General features: G+C 37.7%; 1 protein-coding gene across 8 annotated transcripts in view; it reads left to right on the forward strand.

Moving 5' to 3' along the window:
- CARMIL1 (capping protein regulator and myosin 1 linker 1) overlaps nucleotides 1–20124 on the forward strand; it is a 195416-nt gene that overhangs the window by 107323 nt on the left and 67969 nt on the right. For 4 of the 8 annotated variants that reach the window (XM_061448955.1, XM_061448958.1, XM_061448957.1 and 1 more), the window contains exons 13-21: nucleotides 325–428; nucleotides 2336–2413; nucleotides 2530–2606; nucleotides 3544–3648; nucleotides 7995–8064; nucleotides 12364–12445; nucleotides 13774–13873; nucleotides 13960–14014; nucleotides 19545–19717. In XM_061448955.1, the coding sequence (XP_061304939.1) occupies nucleotides 325–428; nucleotides 2336–2413; nucleotides 2530–2606; nucleotides 3544–3648; nucleotides 7995–8064; nucleotides 12364–12445; nucleotides 13774–13873; nucleotides 13960–14014; nucleotides 19545–19717 (844 nt within the window). Of the gene's footprint in view, nucleotides 1–324; nucleotides 429–2335; nucleotides 2414–2529; nucleotides 2607–3543; nucleotides 3649–7994; nucleotides 8065–10118; nucleotides 10131–12363; nucleotides 12446–13773; nucleotides 13874–13959; nucleotides 14015–19544; nucleotides 19718–20124 lie in introns of all 8 variants that reach the window. The other 4 variants (XM_061448954.1, XM_061448956.1, XM_061448961.1 and 1 more) reach the window with 2 other exon arrangements.

A 20124-nucleotide genomic window follows, 5' to 3' on the forward strand; every position in this document is an offset into this window, starting at 1 on the left:
TCTGTTTTAAAAATCTGTTTCAAAATGGGATCACACTGTTAAAGCCACTCTAGGCTTGGCAAAAAGATTTCTTCTCTGGATCTGGGACCTGTAACACACTGTGGCTTTGTCAGGGCAGCTGGTGGAGCATGGTCCATTCAAAGCTGTGCATCTTGTAGCAGGGAACAGTCTCATATCTGCCTGGTGATCTGTATTCCCCTGCTGCAGTGCGCTGATGGTAACAGGAGGTCATTAAACATTTATGTACGCCTGTGTTCACTGAAACTGCACTTGCAGGGTCTGGGCAACTAAGTTGAGTACTGACAGGCTTTTCTTTTTTGGCAGGGGTGAACAGCCTTTCCCAGTCACTGAGTGCCAACTCGCTGATTGCAAGCACGCTTGTCTATCTTGATCTCTCAGGGAACGCGCTCCGTGGTGATGATCTCTCAGTAAGCAAGTTCTTCTCATTTGGGAGTTGATGAATGGATGTTTTAATTGTTAAGAGAAAGGCAAAGTCATTTAGTTTAGCTCCTTTTTTGCCTTTATTTCAGTACAGTTCTAGGAGGGATAGAAAATAACATTTTGATCTCTACTCCTCACTATAGTCAGAGAATTCAGTTGTCCCATGCAGCTAAACAAATCCACCTAATTGTAGTTCATACTTTTAATCCTTGGCTTCTCTGATAAATGAGGAAGCTGCAAGTGTATCACTTGTTTTAGTGGACATACCATGCTCCTCAGGTTCTGTTTGAAAGCAAGCAAAATAAAAGGACTCATCTATTTTTTTAGTGATAAGTGTATTAAAAATTTTTTGTTGGAAGGTTGGAAACAAATTATTTCTTTGGAAAGAATTTCTGTTTTCAATGTTTTTGTTTGTGTAAATAAATCCGTGCAGCCGGTTGACACATGCTGTTGAAGCTTATGTTTTTTTTTTAATAATGTAACTATTTTCTTCATTTCTTTGTTCATTTTTTTGTCAGTTGCCATAGAGGTGCAGCTCTGTTTTCTCCATAACAGAATCCACTTAGTTCTCAATTTGTATGTATTCGCTTTTTGACTGTTACATCCATATTTCTCTCTCACATCAGAAGTTGTGTGTATGTGTCAGGCTTTGAATTCTTTATGTATTGAGCATCTAAAATGTGCAACACTAGTCACCCAATCTTAACCATTTAAAGTGCACTCAGACACGACTGACTTTTTCACAAATCTTACAGGTTTCAGATTCATCAGTATATTCAAAGAATTAGTCTTTTAAGACAGAACTTCAGTGGGACAAGAGGATTTAAAAGGTAGCAAACAACTAGTTAAATGTACATAAAGACACACAGTGAATACTCTTTGAGAGACTAGCATAGCAAATAATGTAAAACCAAAAGGTAAAGTAAAATGTACAATTTTGGTAGGCAATGCTTAAAGAAACCTGATATCTACCTACAGTATTTTAAGGGACATAAATGCAAAAGTGGGGCTTTTCTTAGCCTGTCAGAGAGATATGGTTCAAAGAAAAGGGTTATTAATACTGAGATCTCTTAATCTGTGGAACAGTTTTCGAACTGGAGTAAGGAAATCCTGTTATATAGCAGTTAAAATAAACCCTAGCAAATCACAGGGATTTTTAAAGCAGGGACCTTTGTTGCACTGTAGGTATAGGGGCTAAATGACCTAGTTTTTAGAAAGATGGATCTATTTTAGAAATGTTGAACATGCTCTGTTTGGCTGGTTTTCATGTGGAGTTGAGCATTCCTTGCTTCTGTGAATTGGGTCATACTTTTATCTTTCTGTGTTGTTCTCTAAGGCTAAAAAAAGCCCAAAATAAAGCTATAGTGAGAAGTTTTAAATACACTAACATTTACTTGACATACCTTATGCAGTACTGAAACCATCATATTAAAATCTTATTACCTGTACTGCTGATACTAAGAAATAAACATGGGCTTCAGATGCAAATTAGTTGCTTCCCTCATGCTTCAAGGGGCTGGCTTAAACTTTACAAACCAATTAGCCTTTCTGAAGTATAATAGCAATCTGAGTGACATTGCAAGGTATTTCTAACTGAATTAATCATCATTTGCTGCAAAAGTGAATTGCAAGGTAACTCAAGACTTGTGCATTAAGAGTAATGTTTGATAAATGTAGTCTGATCGCCAATATTTCCCATTATTTTAAAAAATAATAGCCTTCAAAAATAAAATGGGTTTTGCTGCTTAGGTGAAAAGAAATTTCAGAGACAACTCTTGTAGCTCAATTTTATAATAAAAGCCTAAAACCTAATGAGAAGTAGGGATCCAGTAATTAGTGTCATCATATCAAAATTAACATGGATTTATTTTTTTTTTTCCTCTATTAATTACAGAGCCTGTACAATTTTTTGGCCCAGCCAAATGCCCTTGTTCATCTGGATTTATCTAACACGGAGTGTGCGCTAGATATGGTAAAAACATTTTTTTCTTGGAGATTCAAATACCAAGGAAACACTCCCCACCTTCTATCCCCAGGCACTGTTTTGGTTAATATGAAGTAAAATCAGCCTTCCTTGTTTTAAACCAGGTGTGTGGAGCCCTCCTTCGGGGATGTCTTCAGCATCTAGCTGTCCTTAGCCTCTCTAGAACTCTTTTTTCTCACAGGTACAGTTTAAATATCATTACTCTCAACTCCTGCAATATTTTGTTTTATCATTTCTTGCTCTCATCTTGCACTTTTCTTTCTAAGAAGAAACCTAAGACTTTAAAAAGACTTTATAAAAGTCTTAGAAGTCCTAGTGCTCTATGAAATAGTTATTATTTTTTCCATGCAAAATACTTTCTTTCCCTTCCTGCTCTTTGTCATCATTACCTTGCCTAATATGTTTTTTGTGATATTGATGCAGTGGAAAGTCTGTATGTATCTTTTCTCTCTAAGAGGCATTAACATCAGGTTTTGAAGTCTGACTGAGTTGATTCCTCTATAAATTTGGATTGGTCTTTTTTTTTAAGTTTGCGTTTTTCAGGATTTGATGATGGTTACAAATGCATTTTTGCTTTTTTGTCCTCTTCTGGGAGGATGTCCCTTTGAAAGTCTTTGAGACTTAACACTGACTTTAGAATACTTGCACTGTAGGAAATAACAACATTAGCCTCCACTTTCTTCAGATCAGTGTCTTGGGTCTATATCAGCGATGATACCTAATTGGAGGTAAGCTATACCAGCATTGAGTAATTATTTCTTGTGGTGAACAGGCAATTTCAGGGTCTTTGTCGTGTCCTGCTCGATCTTCTGCTCATAAGATACAAGTATTTCCACTATTAACCAGACCTAAATGACCATTTTTTATTTTGTAGTTCATCAAACAGAAGCTAGATAGTAATGTCTTCTGTGCAGCAATGCAATGCTGAGGTTTGTTGAATCAACATTTTGATGACATTATAATTCTAAGCTAATTGAGATCCCCTGATTACAGAGCTCTTTAAGGTAGAGCAAATTAAACACGTAAAAGATCATTATGATTCTGACGGTTTGCATTCACTGTTTATTGGAATAAGGAGTGTCTAGATGCTATGTCTTAATGAATTTGCTTACTTACAGAAAAGGAAAAGAAGTCCCTCCCTCCTTCAAACAGTTTTTCAGCAGCTCACTTGCTTTGATGCAGATTAATCTGTCGGGAACTAAACTCCCTCCTGAGCCTCTAAAGTAAGAATTTCATTTTCTCCTGTTGCTTAAAACCTAGTTTTCATTGTTCTTATGTGGGTGCCTTATATTAGAAATGAAAGGGAAAGGATTTTGCCTCTTTTTTCTTCCATTGTACATTATTGATACATTGCCTGAGTTTCATAATGATGATGCATTCAGAAAATGATGTTTCCATCTCACAGTTGAGGGCATTAATCATACTTCGTTCTGTGGGAATGTCACAGCAGTTTAGCTTCCATCAACGTTTTTTTTGTGATATATTTCTTACTTTATAGCTTACAAACAGAACTGTTTGCTTCATGGAAAATGGGATTATGTACTTGTGCAAGTGCCATTCCTTTGAGGCTGCAATATTGCAGCGGCCATTATGAAACTGAACCTGTTGCAGTGCTTGGGAGGAGAGACCTATTGCACAGAGCTCTGCCCTCCTTTTGCAGGGAGAGGCAATGGCAGCAGCTTCTAGGAGTGCTAAGTGCAATGCGTCTCTTTGCTGTATGTCATGCATCCTGTAGCTAAAAGGTTGTGGTGATGTGGGTTGGGTACTTGAGAGAAAGTCTTCTTACAGCCTCATGCGGGCTAAGGGAAATAGTGAAGCACTGTGTCCCTTCCTGGGACATGCGCAGTTTTGAACTGTGTTGAACTTTCCACACATGAAATGTAAAGGTATGTTTTAAAGTCAAGGTAGGTCTAGATAGACAGGTCTAATCTAGGTACATCATTCAATGAGTCTGACAGAATCTTTGTGTTTATTGGGCTAAATTAAAGAAAGCGCTCTTTCCACTGTGTCAGCTTGCTAACTAATAGGCATTAAAACGTACATAATTCTATCCGTAGTAGACATCTAGACATGTTCATTAACCATTTCAGGGAGCACACCTCCAGAAGCCTAATCTGGACACAGATACAGATACATATGTGTATGTATGTATATTTGCATGGTTGGGGGCCTGCCTCCTAAGGGAGAACAGGAAAGGGAAGTGGACAGTAGCTCAGCAAGGTTGTTGATGGCAAAATTAGAGATATAGTATATAAAGAATAGTTATGAAGCACTGGATGAAAAGTTGATACAGTCTGGGGGAAGCTAAGGGAGAGAAGAGTGGCAAGTGCCCCACAGAAAAGAGTAGTGTGCATTGTTTTGGAATATTTTTTCTTAGTGCAGTTTGAGATTGGAGAGGATAGTACAATATGATGCTTAAGTAAGATGCACTGGATTAAAATCAATATTCAGCTGCAGGAGCCTATCACTTTACCTCTGATCTTTTACTGATCTGTTTGATGCTCTTGGTTGCTGTCTTGTTTTGCTAGGATTGGAAGGTGTGGTACTTCAAACAGAAGTCTTTTCAAACAGAAGGTGGTTATTGAGAAACACATTGGTTGCATCTGATTATTTTAGGGCTATTGATTCTGTGGTGAAGGGCAGCAGGGAGCTATGTTTAATGAAGCAGAAGAATGGAGAATATACACAAGACAGTCTTATCAGTGCTACAGGAAAAAAAGAATGATGTGAGACACTGACTATATCTACGCAGATTAGGAAAGGTGAGAAGCTCCAAACACTAAGGTTTATATTTAGCTCTTCTTCTTGGCATGTTGAGTATCTCCTGGGGTGTGAGGAGTGTCCAAAGTCCAGCTGGACATGGAGGGTTGCAAAGTGTCCATGCCACTCTCAGCTGGCTGGCATTCTGTCATGGGCTGCTTTTGTTTTGTTATGATGCAATGTTCCCCTCTGCCTAAGAGATAGGTCAGAGCTCTTAATATTTTCTGTTAGTTTCCTTGATGTGCTTTCTCTGACCTGAGTTTCTTCTTCAGTCTGAGCTGAGTGTATTTCACAACAGCCGAGAGAGCTGTGATTGGCAGTATATCTTGCTTTCCTTCTCACACCCGGTGTGGCTTGAGTAATACGCTTCAAAAGCATCCTGTGGAAGTTAATCTGATGTTAAAACAACTGATGATGTGCTATATCCTGGGGTAGCTGTTTAGCCTTTTGGTCTTAACTGTAAAAAATTACAAAACTTCTACAGAACAATCAAGATTGTAGGATTTTTTGAAGACAAGAAAATGGAAACACCTTTTTTTAGACAGACTTATTTGTCATTGCCAAGATTGTAATAGCACATGAGGGATGATCTCCTAGAAGGAAAAATAAAAATGACATAGTGTATGATAATAGTTCTTCTCTGGCATCTTTAATCAGTGTATGTCAAAATCGTTCAGACAACATCAGCCTTTGGAACTGTCCTGTCACAAAGAAGTTTCTGGTTTTATGTCCATGAACCAGAGGTCACTGAGTTACATGCGTGATTCAAGATCAAGCCTGCCTACAGAAAAGAAACAGATAAAATGCAGATACCTGGCCCTGATTTCCAAATTCCCCTGATTGTTAGTTGATTCTTTTCTTATCAACTTCCTTTAGATCAACAGTTGTGGCATGTTTAATTGCATATGCTATTACGAGTTTAAAAATACTGGTTAATCAGTACAGTCAGCAAAGGAGACAGACTTACTTGTATAGTGATGGTCCTGTTAATATAAGTCAAGCCTTTCAGGGGAGAGATTTGCTAATAAAGCTGTACTGTGAGGATGCTATGTAGTGGGTGGGGAAAGGGTGCTTCTGGTTTTTGCACATAGTTAATATAGTTAATGTTCCATCACAGGTTGCTCTTTTTTTTTTCCCCTTTTTTAACTGAGTGAAGCTATTTATACTCTTTTCCTTGTTTAAGTGTATTATGATGGTTTAGTTCATTTACAGACATTGCCGAAAGTTATATTTTGATCTGTCAGTGCTACAACAAGGGAAGTTTCTGATATGCTTCTCATGCAAATGCTAATTACAAGGCCAAATCTTGGATTCTGCATCTAGCACAGTTGACAAGACCTTTCCATATTGCCTTGTGCGATTTAAACATAGTGGCTAAGTATAATTATGTCTGCCTTCAGTGCCTTTGGATGCTGGTGATTTTTCATGACAAAAAGTTGAGACATCATGAGATTTTCTTAGGATGAGTTTGTAGGAAAGAGGAGGTTAGGAATTTAAAATAACCCTCTTCCTGTGAAGAGAGTACATTTGAAGCAGCATTGGGTCTCTCTTTTAATCTGCCTTTTCTTTATGGTTGCACTATATTTTTTTATGTTACCTCAAAATGTTTAGGAAGTTCTTTGCAAAGTTAACATCAGCCAGACTAACTTTGAATAAAAACATGTTTGGGAAGGAAATATAAGCTAAAAATCTGTAAAAGCTGTTGCAGAGCTTTCACGTCTGTTTCAAAGTCTGTACATTGGTAGCTTAAGAAGTAAATAAACACAAGATACTTGCCTTTGTTAACTGTGAAGGTCTGATTCATGTTCATACCTGCAGGGCAGATATAAATAGGTTTAAGTGAAAAATCTTCCTGGGGCACACACATTTTAAATGTGGCTTTTACACACTACTTGCATAGCAAGCGTGTAGATGAATGGCTCAACAAAGTGGATTGGTTTTTGTTCCACGCATCAGTAGTTTGGATTCTGTTAGATTGGTTTTAGCTGAAATGAAGTTTGGGAAAGAAGTCCTTCTGTTTCTTTGTTCAAGTATTAATTCAAAGCAGCATCTCTTTTAAAGATACTAGAAGGTGTATGCAGATTGTGTTTGCTCCTTCTAAGACACATACTGTTGTTCTTTCTGATTTGACAGCATTAATAGGAATGTGATGTTAACACTGACTTTTATATGTGGAAACAAGCTTCTGTAAGGCCTTAAGGGTGGATTTAGGAAAATCATGATCAGTCGTTGCTACACTTGTCTGCCATTATGCCTAAAGACAAAGGATATCATTGTCTGGGTTATCATTCCAAAATCTGTAAATATTTATTGGGTTGCAGAACTGAGAGTGTTGTGTGATACTTGAATATGATCCAGTGTTTGAGTGTTACAGGCACTGTGCCTGGATGAAATGGCAGTCTGCACAGCATCTTGCATATATTAAAAATGCAATCTTCCCCTGAATTCTTGTAAAATCAGAGGGCTAGTGTGGTTGCACAATGGAGCACTCCTTTTGTAATCACTTGACGCTCTTTGAAAGCAAATGTTGAAGCAAACTCATCTCTGATGAATGTTATTAAATGTTGATGTAGCATTAGCTACACGGTTTCTTTATTAGCCTTGCATCCCCGCAGTTTTTGAAGCTGCTGGAATGTTCAAAGTGTGGCAGGTTTGTGCTGCCATTGTCATTTAATTGATCAGCTATTGTTATTTTGTCTTGAAATGGTTCTTTGCATTATAGTTATATTAACCTGTGACCTCTTGGATGATGATGTAAAGCTGCTATTCTTTTTTTCTTTTAAATGGTTCTAAAATTCATCTTTTTCAGAGCGCTTTTGTTAGGCCTGGCTTGCAATCACAATCTGAAGGAGGTGTCTTTAGATCTCAGTAGCTGTGAGGTAAGGAATATTTATCGGGATGTGTTCAAAAGATGCAATAATGTGGAATTAGAGTTCTCGTGAAATCCTCTGCAGTCAAAAGTTGTGGGAAAGGTAGAACTCAGAGAAGCAGTTACTGTAAAAATCAGCTGCTCTGTGTTACAGCATCCTAAATAATGAGCCCAGAGGTTCAAAGCACCTGCAGCACCAGATTATCAAAACCCTCCTTGCAGCATAGCTGCTCTTGATATTGAGCCAGCGTGCTGTTTGCTACTTGGTGGCTTATGCTGTTGGTGCTGTGATTACACAGGACCCTGCTGCAGGACTTTCCAATGCATCCAGATTTGAATGGCTCACAGGAATCCCTGAAGCCATGTCTGTGATACACTTGTTTTCCTTCAAAACCAGAGACATGCTTCATCTTTTGCAGATTTGGTTTTTAACCCTGGGAGGACCTCTGCTTTCCTAATCAATTAATCAATTCAGGCGAATAGGGAGCTTTGGTAAAAGTTGATTGAAATATTCCATTAATGCAAGAGGCACTGTGCAAATGGCTTTAAATAGTTGAAGAATAAAGAAAAACAATTGTTGCAACTTGATTGGTTTTATCTTGTTTCCTCTTGCTTCGCTGTGCTTTGTTGTGCACTTCATTTCTCAGGATTGTCCATACTTTTGCAGGACGATGCCTGTGTGGCTGCAGCTTAAGACAAAAGATCAGCCATGACCCTGGGGAGTTAGTGAGGCAAAGTTACATAGAGAACTGTGGGGACTTTTGCCAAAACCAACATGAATCAGCTTAGGCTCAGGCCCCCTGGCTGAGCAGCCAACTTTTCCTTTTTAAGCTGCAAAGAAAGCCTCTCACTTGTTAGGCAGATCTTTCCATCACCTGAGTATTAACTGTTCTGAAAGTGCCTTTCAAATGCAGTGTTTTCGCTTTAAGTAGTAAACATGTAATTTGATGAACATGTTGCGGTGCAGTAATCCTTGCTTTAGGTTTGAGGTGGATTGCTTTCGGAATGTGCACAGAGTTCCTTATGAAGAAAAAACAAGTCATTGTGAATGCATTTCATAGCTTGTTTTGATACTTCATACTTTTTTTAAAATTGTATTACTTTGAAGAGCACTACATGTAAATTCCAAATAGAAAAGCTTTCAGGTCAAGTACACATGCTTCTGACTTCTGAGTGGAGAGATCAGAGGGATGATAATTTTTCTTTCAGAGAGAGGAAGGAAAAGGGAGGAGTAATTAAGTAACAAAAATAAAATCCTGTAATCATAACCTTAAAAGACTGAATCAATAAAACACAAATGTAAATAATGAGGGTATAAATTAGCATGTAAATTATCAAGGGCTGACAGGAGTAAAAACATTATTCTTTCATTATATAACCTCCAGGGTAGGATATGGAAGAGTCCTTTGTGGGGCGATTAGCTTTATTGGACACCAAAGCACATATAATCATGTCTATCTCTGGTGACAGAAAGGAAGAAATTGTGCCCAGCTCATGGTGTTGCGTTCCCATAGCTGGTCTGCTCAAACTGACAGCACTTCCTTAGATCCTTCCCTTAACATTTTTTTTCACAACCCTGAGCTTTATCCATTCTCATGTGCTTTGGAAAGAAGAAGTTATGCTTCCACCATCAGGAGTCTTGATGTCCCAGGAGCTGGGAGTACTCTCAGTGGGTCCTAGTTCCACCTCTCCCTGGCTCTGTTGTGAGCTGGGCAGGGTAATCTGCACCCAGAACAAAGCTGTGGGAAGCTCTGACCTGCACTATGCCTGGTTCCTGCAAACACACACTGTTAGCAGGCTGAAGAGCTGATGCTTCAGCTTTGCTCTCCTCTTTCCTACATCGGGCAAGCTTGTATTTAATTATGGAAGGATAAATCTCAGTTCCTTCCCTCTCCCACCACTTTTCATTTGCTCCCATAATTTTCTGATATATTAACTCCAAGCTTAATCATTTTATATTGCTTATTTGTTTGGTTTTAATTATTTTTACTATGAAAATTACATTTTTATTTCTACCTGCTCAGCACTGATGTATTGCACTCTCTTCCCTTCTGCTTCCCTTAGCTTGGTCACTGTGTAAGTACCTTCCATGCTTTACCTTAATTGTTAAATCAGTAAGCAGCTTTGTTTGCCCTTCCTATATTGGTACCTCAAAGCTTTGAACGTGCTTGGCATTTAGAATTGTTGAAGGATGGTTCTTCGTTTGCTCTGAATAAGAGCTTGTATTTGTAGTCTCAGAAGAATGTCATATAGGAGATGTTGCAGAGGTTTGATTTTTTTTTCAGTGTCACAGTCCACATTGATAAATAGCCATTCAATTTATCTCTGTGTGTACACATACACACACTCTAATACAGTTGCAGTAAATTTTGATCACAAAAATCAAATTATCCTTGCCCCAGATTAAACAGATATCACCATATGCACCTATGAAATACTCATGTATTAAAGTTTTTGAATATAGTTATCAGTACAAGATTGAAAGCTGCTCCTGAAAAATTGTCCACTTCAACCCTCAAAATATATAAAGCATAAGCATTTGGATTCTATTGTGAGTATAATTTAAGTGCATGGCACTAAGCATAGTAAAAACAACCAATGCAAACTATCACACACACATATATAAATACATATATATATATATATTATATATATATATATAAAATTTACCAGTTCTATAGATCCTGCAATAATAGCTTTGACATTGTGTGTTGTAAAATGGTCATTTTCTGGTGCACCGCACTAGGAGAGCAGTGCAGAGCAAAGCTGAATGGTTTTGGTATACACCAAATGCTACAAATGCTCTCAGAAAAATGAGTTAAAATTGCACCACTTCTGCCCCAAATACAGACTTTAATCTGATCACTTCTTGAGAGGATAGGGTGAAGGATAGGTACGCTTTGTTTTATGCTGAAGAGGAAAGGTGCCTTACGTTCTGTATCTCTTACACTTCCAGATGTGATTTATGATTTAGATGTTGTCTTTGACTACCATTGTTCTTTAAATGCTTAGGCCAAGTTATTGAGCTGCATGTTAACCAGTCACATATCTCAAACGTTACAGGAAGTGCCGAATTGCGTCTTTACTGAAAAATACTTCTAGAAGGCATATATGCTTCCTTAGTTATAGCATAGATAAAAGTAAAATATTACTCATTTTTTTATGCACAGGAGGTGAAAAGGCTGTTTGATGTTTGATAAAGCTTTCAGATTTTTTTTTTTTTGAAGCAAGGAAAGAGAAAACAGAAAATATGGAAATAGATTTTAGTAGATTTTTTCCTCTCTTTTGATTAAGTTTTTCTCTGGGGGATGTTCGTAAAGTGAAGTGCACTTAAGTAGTTTATGTGGCTGCAGGAAATAAGAAAATGCGTTTGCTTCTTTGAGGGGAGTAAAACCCTGCCACATTGCATTAATTCAGTACCATTAGTAAATAAGTGTGTAAGTTTTCACAACTGTGAGTCTTGATGTTTTCCCCTGGGCCATTTAATTGTTTTTTTTTTCATTAAATCCTGATATTTCTTTTCTATTCATGTAATATTTCAGATTAATTGTATCATAATCAGTACTTTCCAGCTAGGCATTTTTGTTATCATTGCTGTTTTTCTTTTTTATGTTTTTAAATTTAGAATAATGAAAATTACTGATTTTCTTGTTTATCGTCTTTTGTGGCCATTTTACAATTGGATTATTTAAATTTTCTTTTCAGTGAAAAAGAAAACAATTTTCTTTGGGAAACGTAATTATTTCATTGCCTGTGGTTTTTTGTTTGGGGTTGTTTTGTTTAATTTCTTTTTATTTTTTATTATTTCCTACTCATCTTTGATGGAGGCACCCTAGCATTGTCCTGAGAGCTGAAAGAGGACTTGAATGTAGTGAGATCCAAGGGTGACAGTGTTGCATGCTTGTAGGCTGGGCTCCATTTATTTTTTTTCTTGCTAGATGTTGGAAATATCCTGGACTTTTCATGTAAAGAAGCAGCACCAGAATCCTGCAGTCACTGCCTAGCAAAAATGCTAAAGGATTCATTGTGTTTCCAACATTTAAATCTTTCACCAACGTTAACTGTTGAACGATAGTTTTAAGAGAAATCAGAGTCCTTTTTCTCATTTATATGTGTATACTGAGTTTAAGGGATGAAAATAGTAGGAATGTGTGCATAGGCTGTCATTTTTATGTCTATAACTCCTTGTGTTGCTGTTTTTTTTTGCTGCTGGTAGTGCTTTCTGTATCCACAAAGCTCCTACTGCTGTTTTCTGTGTTATCTTGAAACCGTAACTAGTTTGCAAAAATGGATGATGTTTTGTCTCTAGTTAAGATCTGGAGGTGCACAAGTCTTGGAAGGATGCATAGCAGAAATACACAATATCACAAGCCTAGATATTTCAGACAATGGTAAGTACACAGTAAAGGAATGGAGGATCATGCAAGTCAAGAATCTGAGAAACTTTTTCTTTCAGCTCACAGTGTAATCAAGGATGGTCATTCTTGCTTTATGATTATTGACCATATTGATTATGGAAACATCTCGGACCAAGAACTCCCATTGCTATAAAGTGTATAAGGAATGTTAATAGACTAACTTGGAAGTTTGTTGTTTGGGATAATATGTAACACAGCAAAAGAAATTGATGGCAGCAAGCGTGATATTAGATCTAGAAGAATGTGGGTTTAAGTACAAGTGGATGAGAAGCTAAATGAGAAGTGAAAGCATAATTAAAGGCTGGGAAAGACCAGGTAGAGAATGAAGCCCTGACACTGAAATGAGGGAGGGAAGTTTGGAGCAAACAGTCGAGCAGCTTAAGGTCAGAGAAGACTTGTTGGAGTCTTTGGAACCTTGGACTGTTCCTACATTTTGGGCTCTGTGCTTCCTAGCTGGGAATAGCAGCTGGCTTCTCATCTTGCAGACTTAGAGTGTAAATGAAGTGGAAGAATTCACCCGATGTGTTTGCCCCTCTAACAGCCAAATGCTGAAGTATTTCAGAAACAGATTTCCGGTACAGATGAATGCCCAAAAAAGGTGGAATGGCCTGGTAAATAGAAAGTTTTGGGTGGTGCTGACTCAGCCCAATTATGTAAACAGGTTTATTATTATAAATAGACATACTTAATACCTAAATTATCCTGTGGATCTGGATCCTAGGTCACTGTAATCTAATTAGTGGACTCTTCAAATGCACCAGTAGTTTGGGAATACAGTACTGCAGCATGTTATTTTCCTCACTCAGGAGTAGAATAAAATTTGGCTTGTTTTTCAGATCATTTTGTTCATAGCCTTTTATTGTTGGCCTTTTTGCTCTTGAGGGCTTTGAGACCTTGTTGGTACACAGCTCTGCTAAGATTAAATAGCGATTAGTGTGGTCTCAGAATTCTCAAAGGAACTTTAAACTCTGCCTGACAATGCAAGGAGCTGCCTTTGGGTGGTTGACTACAGGCAAGGGACTATGTTTCTCTTCTGAGTTTCTGAGAGGTCCCTTCAATGGCTGATTAGGATGGAGATTTAAAGGGCTTATTTTAGAGAAATCATTTATTCTCATAGAAAAGCAGAGGAAAAATAAAGGAGTAAAAGACTTAAAAACAGAAGAATGGAAATTTTTCTAGAGCTCTTAGAAATTAGTACATTGATATAGTTACTTGAATTAATATAGCACTAGTAAAGACCCTGCCTAGGTCTTTCTTGTGAAAATGTGTTTTAATTCTTAATCTTATCTGATTCTTTACAGGCCTAGAATCTGACCTCTCAACCCTTGTAGTCTGGCTTAGTAAAAACCGATCGATAAGGCACTTGGCGTTAGGCAAAAATTTTAACAACATGAAATCCAAGTAAGGCTTTTCTTTCTTTTAAATAACAAAGAATGGATGAGGAGAAGCTGCTGCTTTCATTGTCACCCTAACTTTTATTTCCTCAGAAATCTCACTCCAGTACTTGATAATTTAGTTCAGATGATTCAAGACGAGGACTCAGTGAGTATCTTTCTACCTACTATCATCATGTGTATTTGTACCCTCACAACCTATTTCTGTTAATTTTTTTCACTGTGTTAACTTGCTGCATAAGACTTGATCATGACCCTGCACAAACATGTCCAACATTTTAGTTGTTTGGGCTATTTTTTTTTCTTTCAAATAGTAATTTGGATTATGTGTAGCATGTAGGTGAATGTTTCTTAGGATAGTCTTAGGATCTATGCTTGTTGAAAAGTAGTCATTCTAAATAGTTGGATGTATGTAACCTAGTTGTTTGAGGTTTAAGTTATACAGCCCTGCAGGCACAAGTTTTCAAAACTTTTGTGCCCTGGTAGATTTCAGTAGTAGTGTTCTCTGGGTGGCCATACTTTTAATTAATAGTATGCACTATTTGCTAATAGCTGTTCTTAGGTATCAGCATTTTTTTTGCTTGACAAAATGCAGAGTTACTGCAGTGATCTCCCAGAACTCCCTTCTCCTTCAAAAAATGCAGAAAAACTGTTCACTGTGCTGTTCTTTACTTCTTCCAGTACATTAATCACAGGAAGAATTTCACAGAACCCTGTCAGAGTGCCTTGCTGTGTCCTTGTCCACTTTCTTCATTTCCACCCTCTTTCCTGATTCTGAAAGACTTCTGTGGTTGGTTTTGTGTTCTTGCCTTACTTAGCATCCTGGTTTTGGTTAGAAGGGAATCTTAAGATGCTCTGTTGCTCTCATGCTTGTCAATCTTTATTCATCTATTTGTAGTCCTTTCTTTCTCCTTCATTTCCTGTGCAAGTAGCGAACAAGCCGTTTTCCTTGTTCTCCAGACATAGCTGACTGTAGAATTCAGTTGTCTATAAACAGCTGCTATTCCTGTTGTCTTTATTGTCTCACCTACAAGTTCATGGTCTCCACACTAACTGCTTTCTTATTTTCTCTTCTCATCTGTATCTGTACCCTGCAACTCAGAGGAGCATTTTTTACCAGGGTTTCCAATATCTCCTTCCATGCAAGGAAGAGGTATTGGATTCCATGTTCTGTGTTCATCCTTTCTTAATGCTTGGTAGTATTTGAAGTGATTTGTTAAACTCTCTCTCTTCTGTCTGTGTCCTCTTAGTTGGGATTAGTGGTACTGTTTCTTCTTGATTCTTTGCCTGCCTTATGACTTTAAATCATTGGTTGTCAGTGTAATGCAGTGAAGTGCTGTGTGTGAATACCAGAGCTGATTCTAATGGAGTTAGCGCTTGTAATGAAAGCTGTAAGTCCTCGTTTACTCAAGTCAGATGGATTGTGTTAAGAAGTATAAGTAGATCTCTGTATTAATTCTTGTACCAAGCTAACCTTTTCATTTTGTGACGTGGCCACCTTCTACTTTGTCTATAAAGGGAATGCTGCAAGACTGATTTCCCCTTCTCTCCTTTTCCTGTTGATAGCATGCTGAAGGGTATCATTTAATCAGGTAGCACCTGCTTCTTCTCTTTGAACATTTGTCTCCTGCCCTATCTCTCATGTTAAATCTTTCACAGCTGTCCTGAAGACTGTTATGTCAAAACAGATTACTCATAAGCAAACATAATTTAGTATTTTTTTTCTCAGTTTCCTTCATCCCTTTGCTCTGTTGCAGGTGAGCATTTCTTCCCACTCAGGCCATAGACTAAAACACCTCTAACACACTCCGTGTCTGTTAAGTATACAAACCTCTGTTGGTTTGTTGGGTTTTTTTTCCTTTTTGCATGACTATCCTGTTCATATTATTTGTTCGTAAGGATAAACATTCCAAATTTCACCCTGTTGTCTCTATTAAGTGTTACAACCTTCTGTTTGTCTTTCTTGGCTTCTGCTTTGGTAGCTTCCAGGTCAAAGAAAAAGTAGCTGCTAAATTTTTTGGATGTATCATTCTCACAGCTCTCCATCCTTTGCATCATCAGCTTCAACTTCCTGCGCTCCTTTTCTTTTCAGCTCATGGGTGATCTCAGCCATTGCTCCACTTTCTGCCTTTTCCACAATCTGGTGGTCAAGTGCTCCTATAATTCTTACTTACTCTATCTTTCCTCAGGTAGCAGCTCAGGCTCTCTGGAGTCTCATCCTGTTTTCAAACAGTATTACCATGAAATAATCCACAAAAAAGTTACTTTATTTAGGTACTTAATAACTGTCTCTCCTATATGTTATGCATTAACCTTTGAGGTACAGTGTATGAACCTGTCAGTGTTACCCTGTTTTTTCTGTCCCGGTGTTCTTTTCTCCTGTTGATCCTCTTTGGTGAAGGAATCTTGTTTCTTTCTGTCTCATCAGGTGCTAAAATCAGTCTGAAGCATTTCCCAGCAGCTGCAGAGTTGAGGATGAGCTGTAGTGCTGTGGAAAAACCATGTGTTGCAGATAGCTTTGTAGGATTGTCCTCACTATACCCTGATGCTTAGAATATTATTTTAAATTTCTAGCTATTTTGACTTGGATTTGAGTTTTAAATGGGGTGGTCCTTGTTATACCATTACATATTCTATACCGTTACTGTATTTACTGCCACAGGACATTAAAATGAAGATGGAACTGGAAAGAGCAGAGTATGATGATGCCCAGCGCATACTGCTTTATCAGTATTGCCTGCAAGCTAGTACAGTTTAGGGACTGTGCATTGTCTTCATGGAGAGCTGAAGCAAGAGGCTTTAATCTGAAACAGTCATCTGCCAAATGCTTCTTCATGTATTTATACAAGCTTTAAATAGATCTGTTGCTGTGTTAATGTGAGTCATGAGTAAAATGATTTACACAATCAGTAGCTCAGTTATATGACTCTAAAAATAGAGCTAGACACAAATACAATTCTACACAATTTGAAAGCAGTAGTAGTAACTGACACAGCAAAATTTACAATGTGTTTAGAATAAACAAGAATGTAATACTTAGATTTATTTGGGGGGGTTCTTTTCAGTTCCTGTCTATTTATGTAGATGCTATACTGTGCAGGCAATATTCTTACTGTACCATTTCCTGTTGCAAAAATTGATGTTACAGTGCCAAGTGTCATTACTCAGGGTGCCAGTTACTCCTTCATAGGTGCAAAGAATTACTACAGTGCTAAGTATTTTTAGTTTTTAGTTAATGTTTGTGGCAGAATTGGCCTTTTGAGAGTTTTTACAGCATTTTTTTTCTTAGGAGAACAAATTTAGCTTGGTTTAATTCTTGAACATTTTCCAGCAGGAATATGACAAAATCAGTGGGCTACAATCATACAATTTCTAATTCTGTTCTTTAAGAATTCCTCTTCTGTGAAAAGATGGTGTTAAGGCATCTTCACTGCATTGGCACAGTATCTGTTTTCTGCAGCAGGGACGCTGAAGTGCTTGTCAGACTTCTTTTTCTTCTTTTTTTTTTTTTTTTCCTAAATATCCATCTCAAACTACTAAGTTGTTACAAGGAATTAGTGTTTGTAGGCTATCTAGAGTATTGCCCTTATTTTGGGGGATTTGGGTTTCATGGCTTTTTTGTTGTTGGGTTTTTTAATGTAATGGTCAGATAATGGATGTAATGACTATTTAGGCCGTATGTTTAATTATACCGAGTTAAGTTCTGATTGTAGTTTGCATTCAGGGCACCAAGTGAGTCCAGAGCTTTTTGCTCCTTGTTCACCGAGTAAATGATAAGGGTAACTGTGCAAGAAAAATAGCAGTTCATCCACTTCAGAGACACTGCTAATATATCAGGTACTTTACTGGGCTATATACATGTTTTCTATGTGGTAGTAATGATATATAGGTGTAAACCCTTGCAGAGCACAGTGCAGAAGTGTTTTCAAGAATGTATTTTTTTTTTTCAGAGTATTTGAATGCGAGAGGTGAAACATCCTCTCCTGTGAGGATATATGAGGTTTAGAAAAATTGGCATGTGGGAGGGAGCACCTCCAGCTAAGTTACTTGAATGCACCTTTCTGAAGTGGCACGTAGGAAGCAGAAAAACCTTGACTTTCATAAGCTTATTGGCGATTTCTGTCGGAGTGATGCTGCGTTTCTGTGAAATCTGTCACAGGAGGTCTCCTCAAACTTGTGCCAAGAGCTCTAAGTGCCATTCTAACATGATGCTAATATTCTTTAGGGTACATAATGTAATAAAATGGGGAAACATAGACAGATTAAGGTCATTAACATAGTAATTTAATAACTTCCATTTAAAATAAAACCAGCATGTGGCTTGTGTTACTGTTAGCCTTTTTAATTATAAACCTGCTGTGCCTCCAAATACTTATGCATTTCCTCATTTGTAAGTGTATTTCCTATTGTTGCAAGCTTTTTAGTTATCACTGTAATCCAGTCATGTCTGGAGGCTGGAGTCCCATTGTATAACAGGTACCATGCAAGCATCTTGGACTCCAGAAGGTGTGCACAGTTCAGTTATTTATTTATATTAATCTCAGCTTTAGGCACCTAATGTGGGTTCATCCTTAAAAGATACTGATTTTCCCATTCTGACAGTTTGGACATTTTAGTTTGGACATTTGGACATGTAATTTGGACATTTTAACTTCTAAAATTCATCCTCCAGTACATGCTTAAGTGGGCGTATGACAACAGCAACCTCCTCTGCATGAACTCACACTTGAGCAAGGGAAATGTTTTGTGAAATTCTCGTGCATCAGCTAAGACAAATTACAGTTTTACTTTTAGCAATTGTAATACATCTGCAAGGCATGGTGATGGACAAACTGTAGTTCTTGAGCTCCTGCTGTTGAGTGTTGGGACACTGAGAGAATACAGACATTTTTAAAAGAGGTTTTCTTAAGGCTTAAAGTTTGCCTTACCAGAGCCCAGTAAAGTAGTTTCAGCATAACATAGTGCGTGTGTATTTATTTATCTATCTGTATGTATGTATGTATAAAGTTACCTAAAGATACTGCAGTCAGAGGTGTCAGAACACCACTGCGAATAATATTCATTGACTTACACATTTAAATAGATACTTTCTTACTGTTTTTAATTTCAGACCTGCTACAGTTTTCTCTCTCTTTCTTCCCAAATGACCATGCCCGTAGTTGAAGGAACACATAAGCACAATCACTTCTGAAGTTGAATAATAATAAAACAGTTTAAAGGAATTGGTTTTGTTTCAGCAATGTCTCGGTTCCTAATTTGCCCTTGGATAAATCTCTCGGTCTGAGGGAGAGGAGGGAAGTGCTAGACATTTTTGTCACTGACAGGGAAGCATGCTGGTTAAGTGAAACCTACTGGACAATAGAGATTTGTCTTGCAAAGCTGATTGTTGCCTCATTTTGGGTTTATGCTGTGTTCTGTACTTAATAGAACACAGGAAATTGAAGGCACTGTCAGCACAGGGTGTTGCAACTTACCGTGTGTATGTGTTTGACACCTGTGCTGTAAGTTGTTGACTCCCAGTTTATCATGTGTTGTAGGATCTGCAGCAAACACAGAAATAACTCTTTGATGGTTATTGCTGTCTCCAAGAGTTTGGGGAACTTGCAACTTTTGGTTGGTGTTTGGGAAATGAGTGTGTTATCAGTTGCTGTTCTCAGTGCCCTTTCTGTGCTCCACAGCCTCTGCAGTCATTGTCCCTCGCAGATTCCAAGCTGAAGACTGAGGTCACCATCATTATTAATGCCTTGGGCAGCAATACTTCTCTTACAAAAGTGGATATTAGTGGAAATGCCATGGGAGACATGGGAGCAAAGATGCTGGCAAAAGCCTTACAGATAAACACCAAACTCAGGTAAGGGAAATGTATTTGCAGTAAAAGACAGAATAGCTTAATAATACTGAAGGTGATGACTTAAGCTGTTTCGCCTCAGAACCCTTCTGTGTATAGCCACCTTTATAGTGTCTCCATTTGGAAAGATTCTCATCCTTTTTTCTTCAACAAATTAACAAAAGCCAGGAAAAGCAGATTGTTTTTTGTAAAAACATTTCTATAACTGAAACCAGAGAAAATTACATTTTCTAATTTAAATGAAAGACCTCTTGTTGGAACAATAGAACTCTAAATTTCTTAGGATCATAATAAAAATCCAAGCATCCTTGTTAATAGAGCTCTGAATGTTGCGTAATCCAATGTCCTTCTCAAAGGAAGGCTGACTTTAAAGCTATACGGGGTTGCTCAGGGCCTTGTCCAGGTAGGTT

Source organism: Pezoporus flaviventris, unplaced genomic scaffold, assembly GCF_033815535.1.
Source record: "Pezoporus flaviventris isolate CSIRO_AGI_PZ_B2104156 unplaced genomic scaffold, CSIRO_AGI_Pfla_v1 ptg000007l, whole genome shotgun sequence".
Lineage (NCBI taxonomy): Eukaryota > Metazoa > Chordata > Aves > Psittaciformes > Psittacidae > Pezoporus > Pezoporus flaviventris.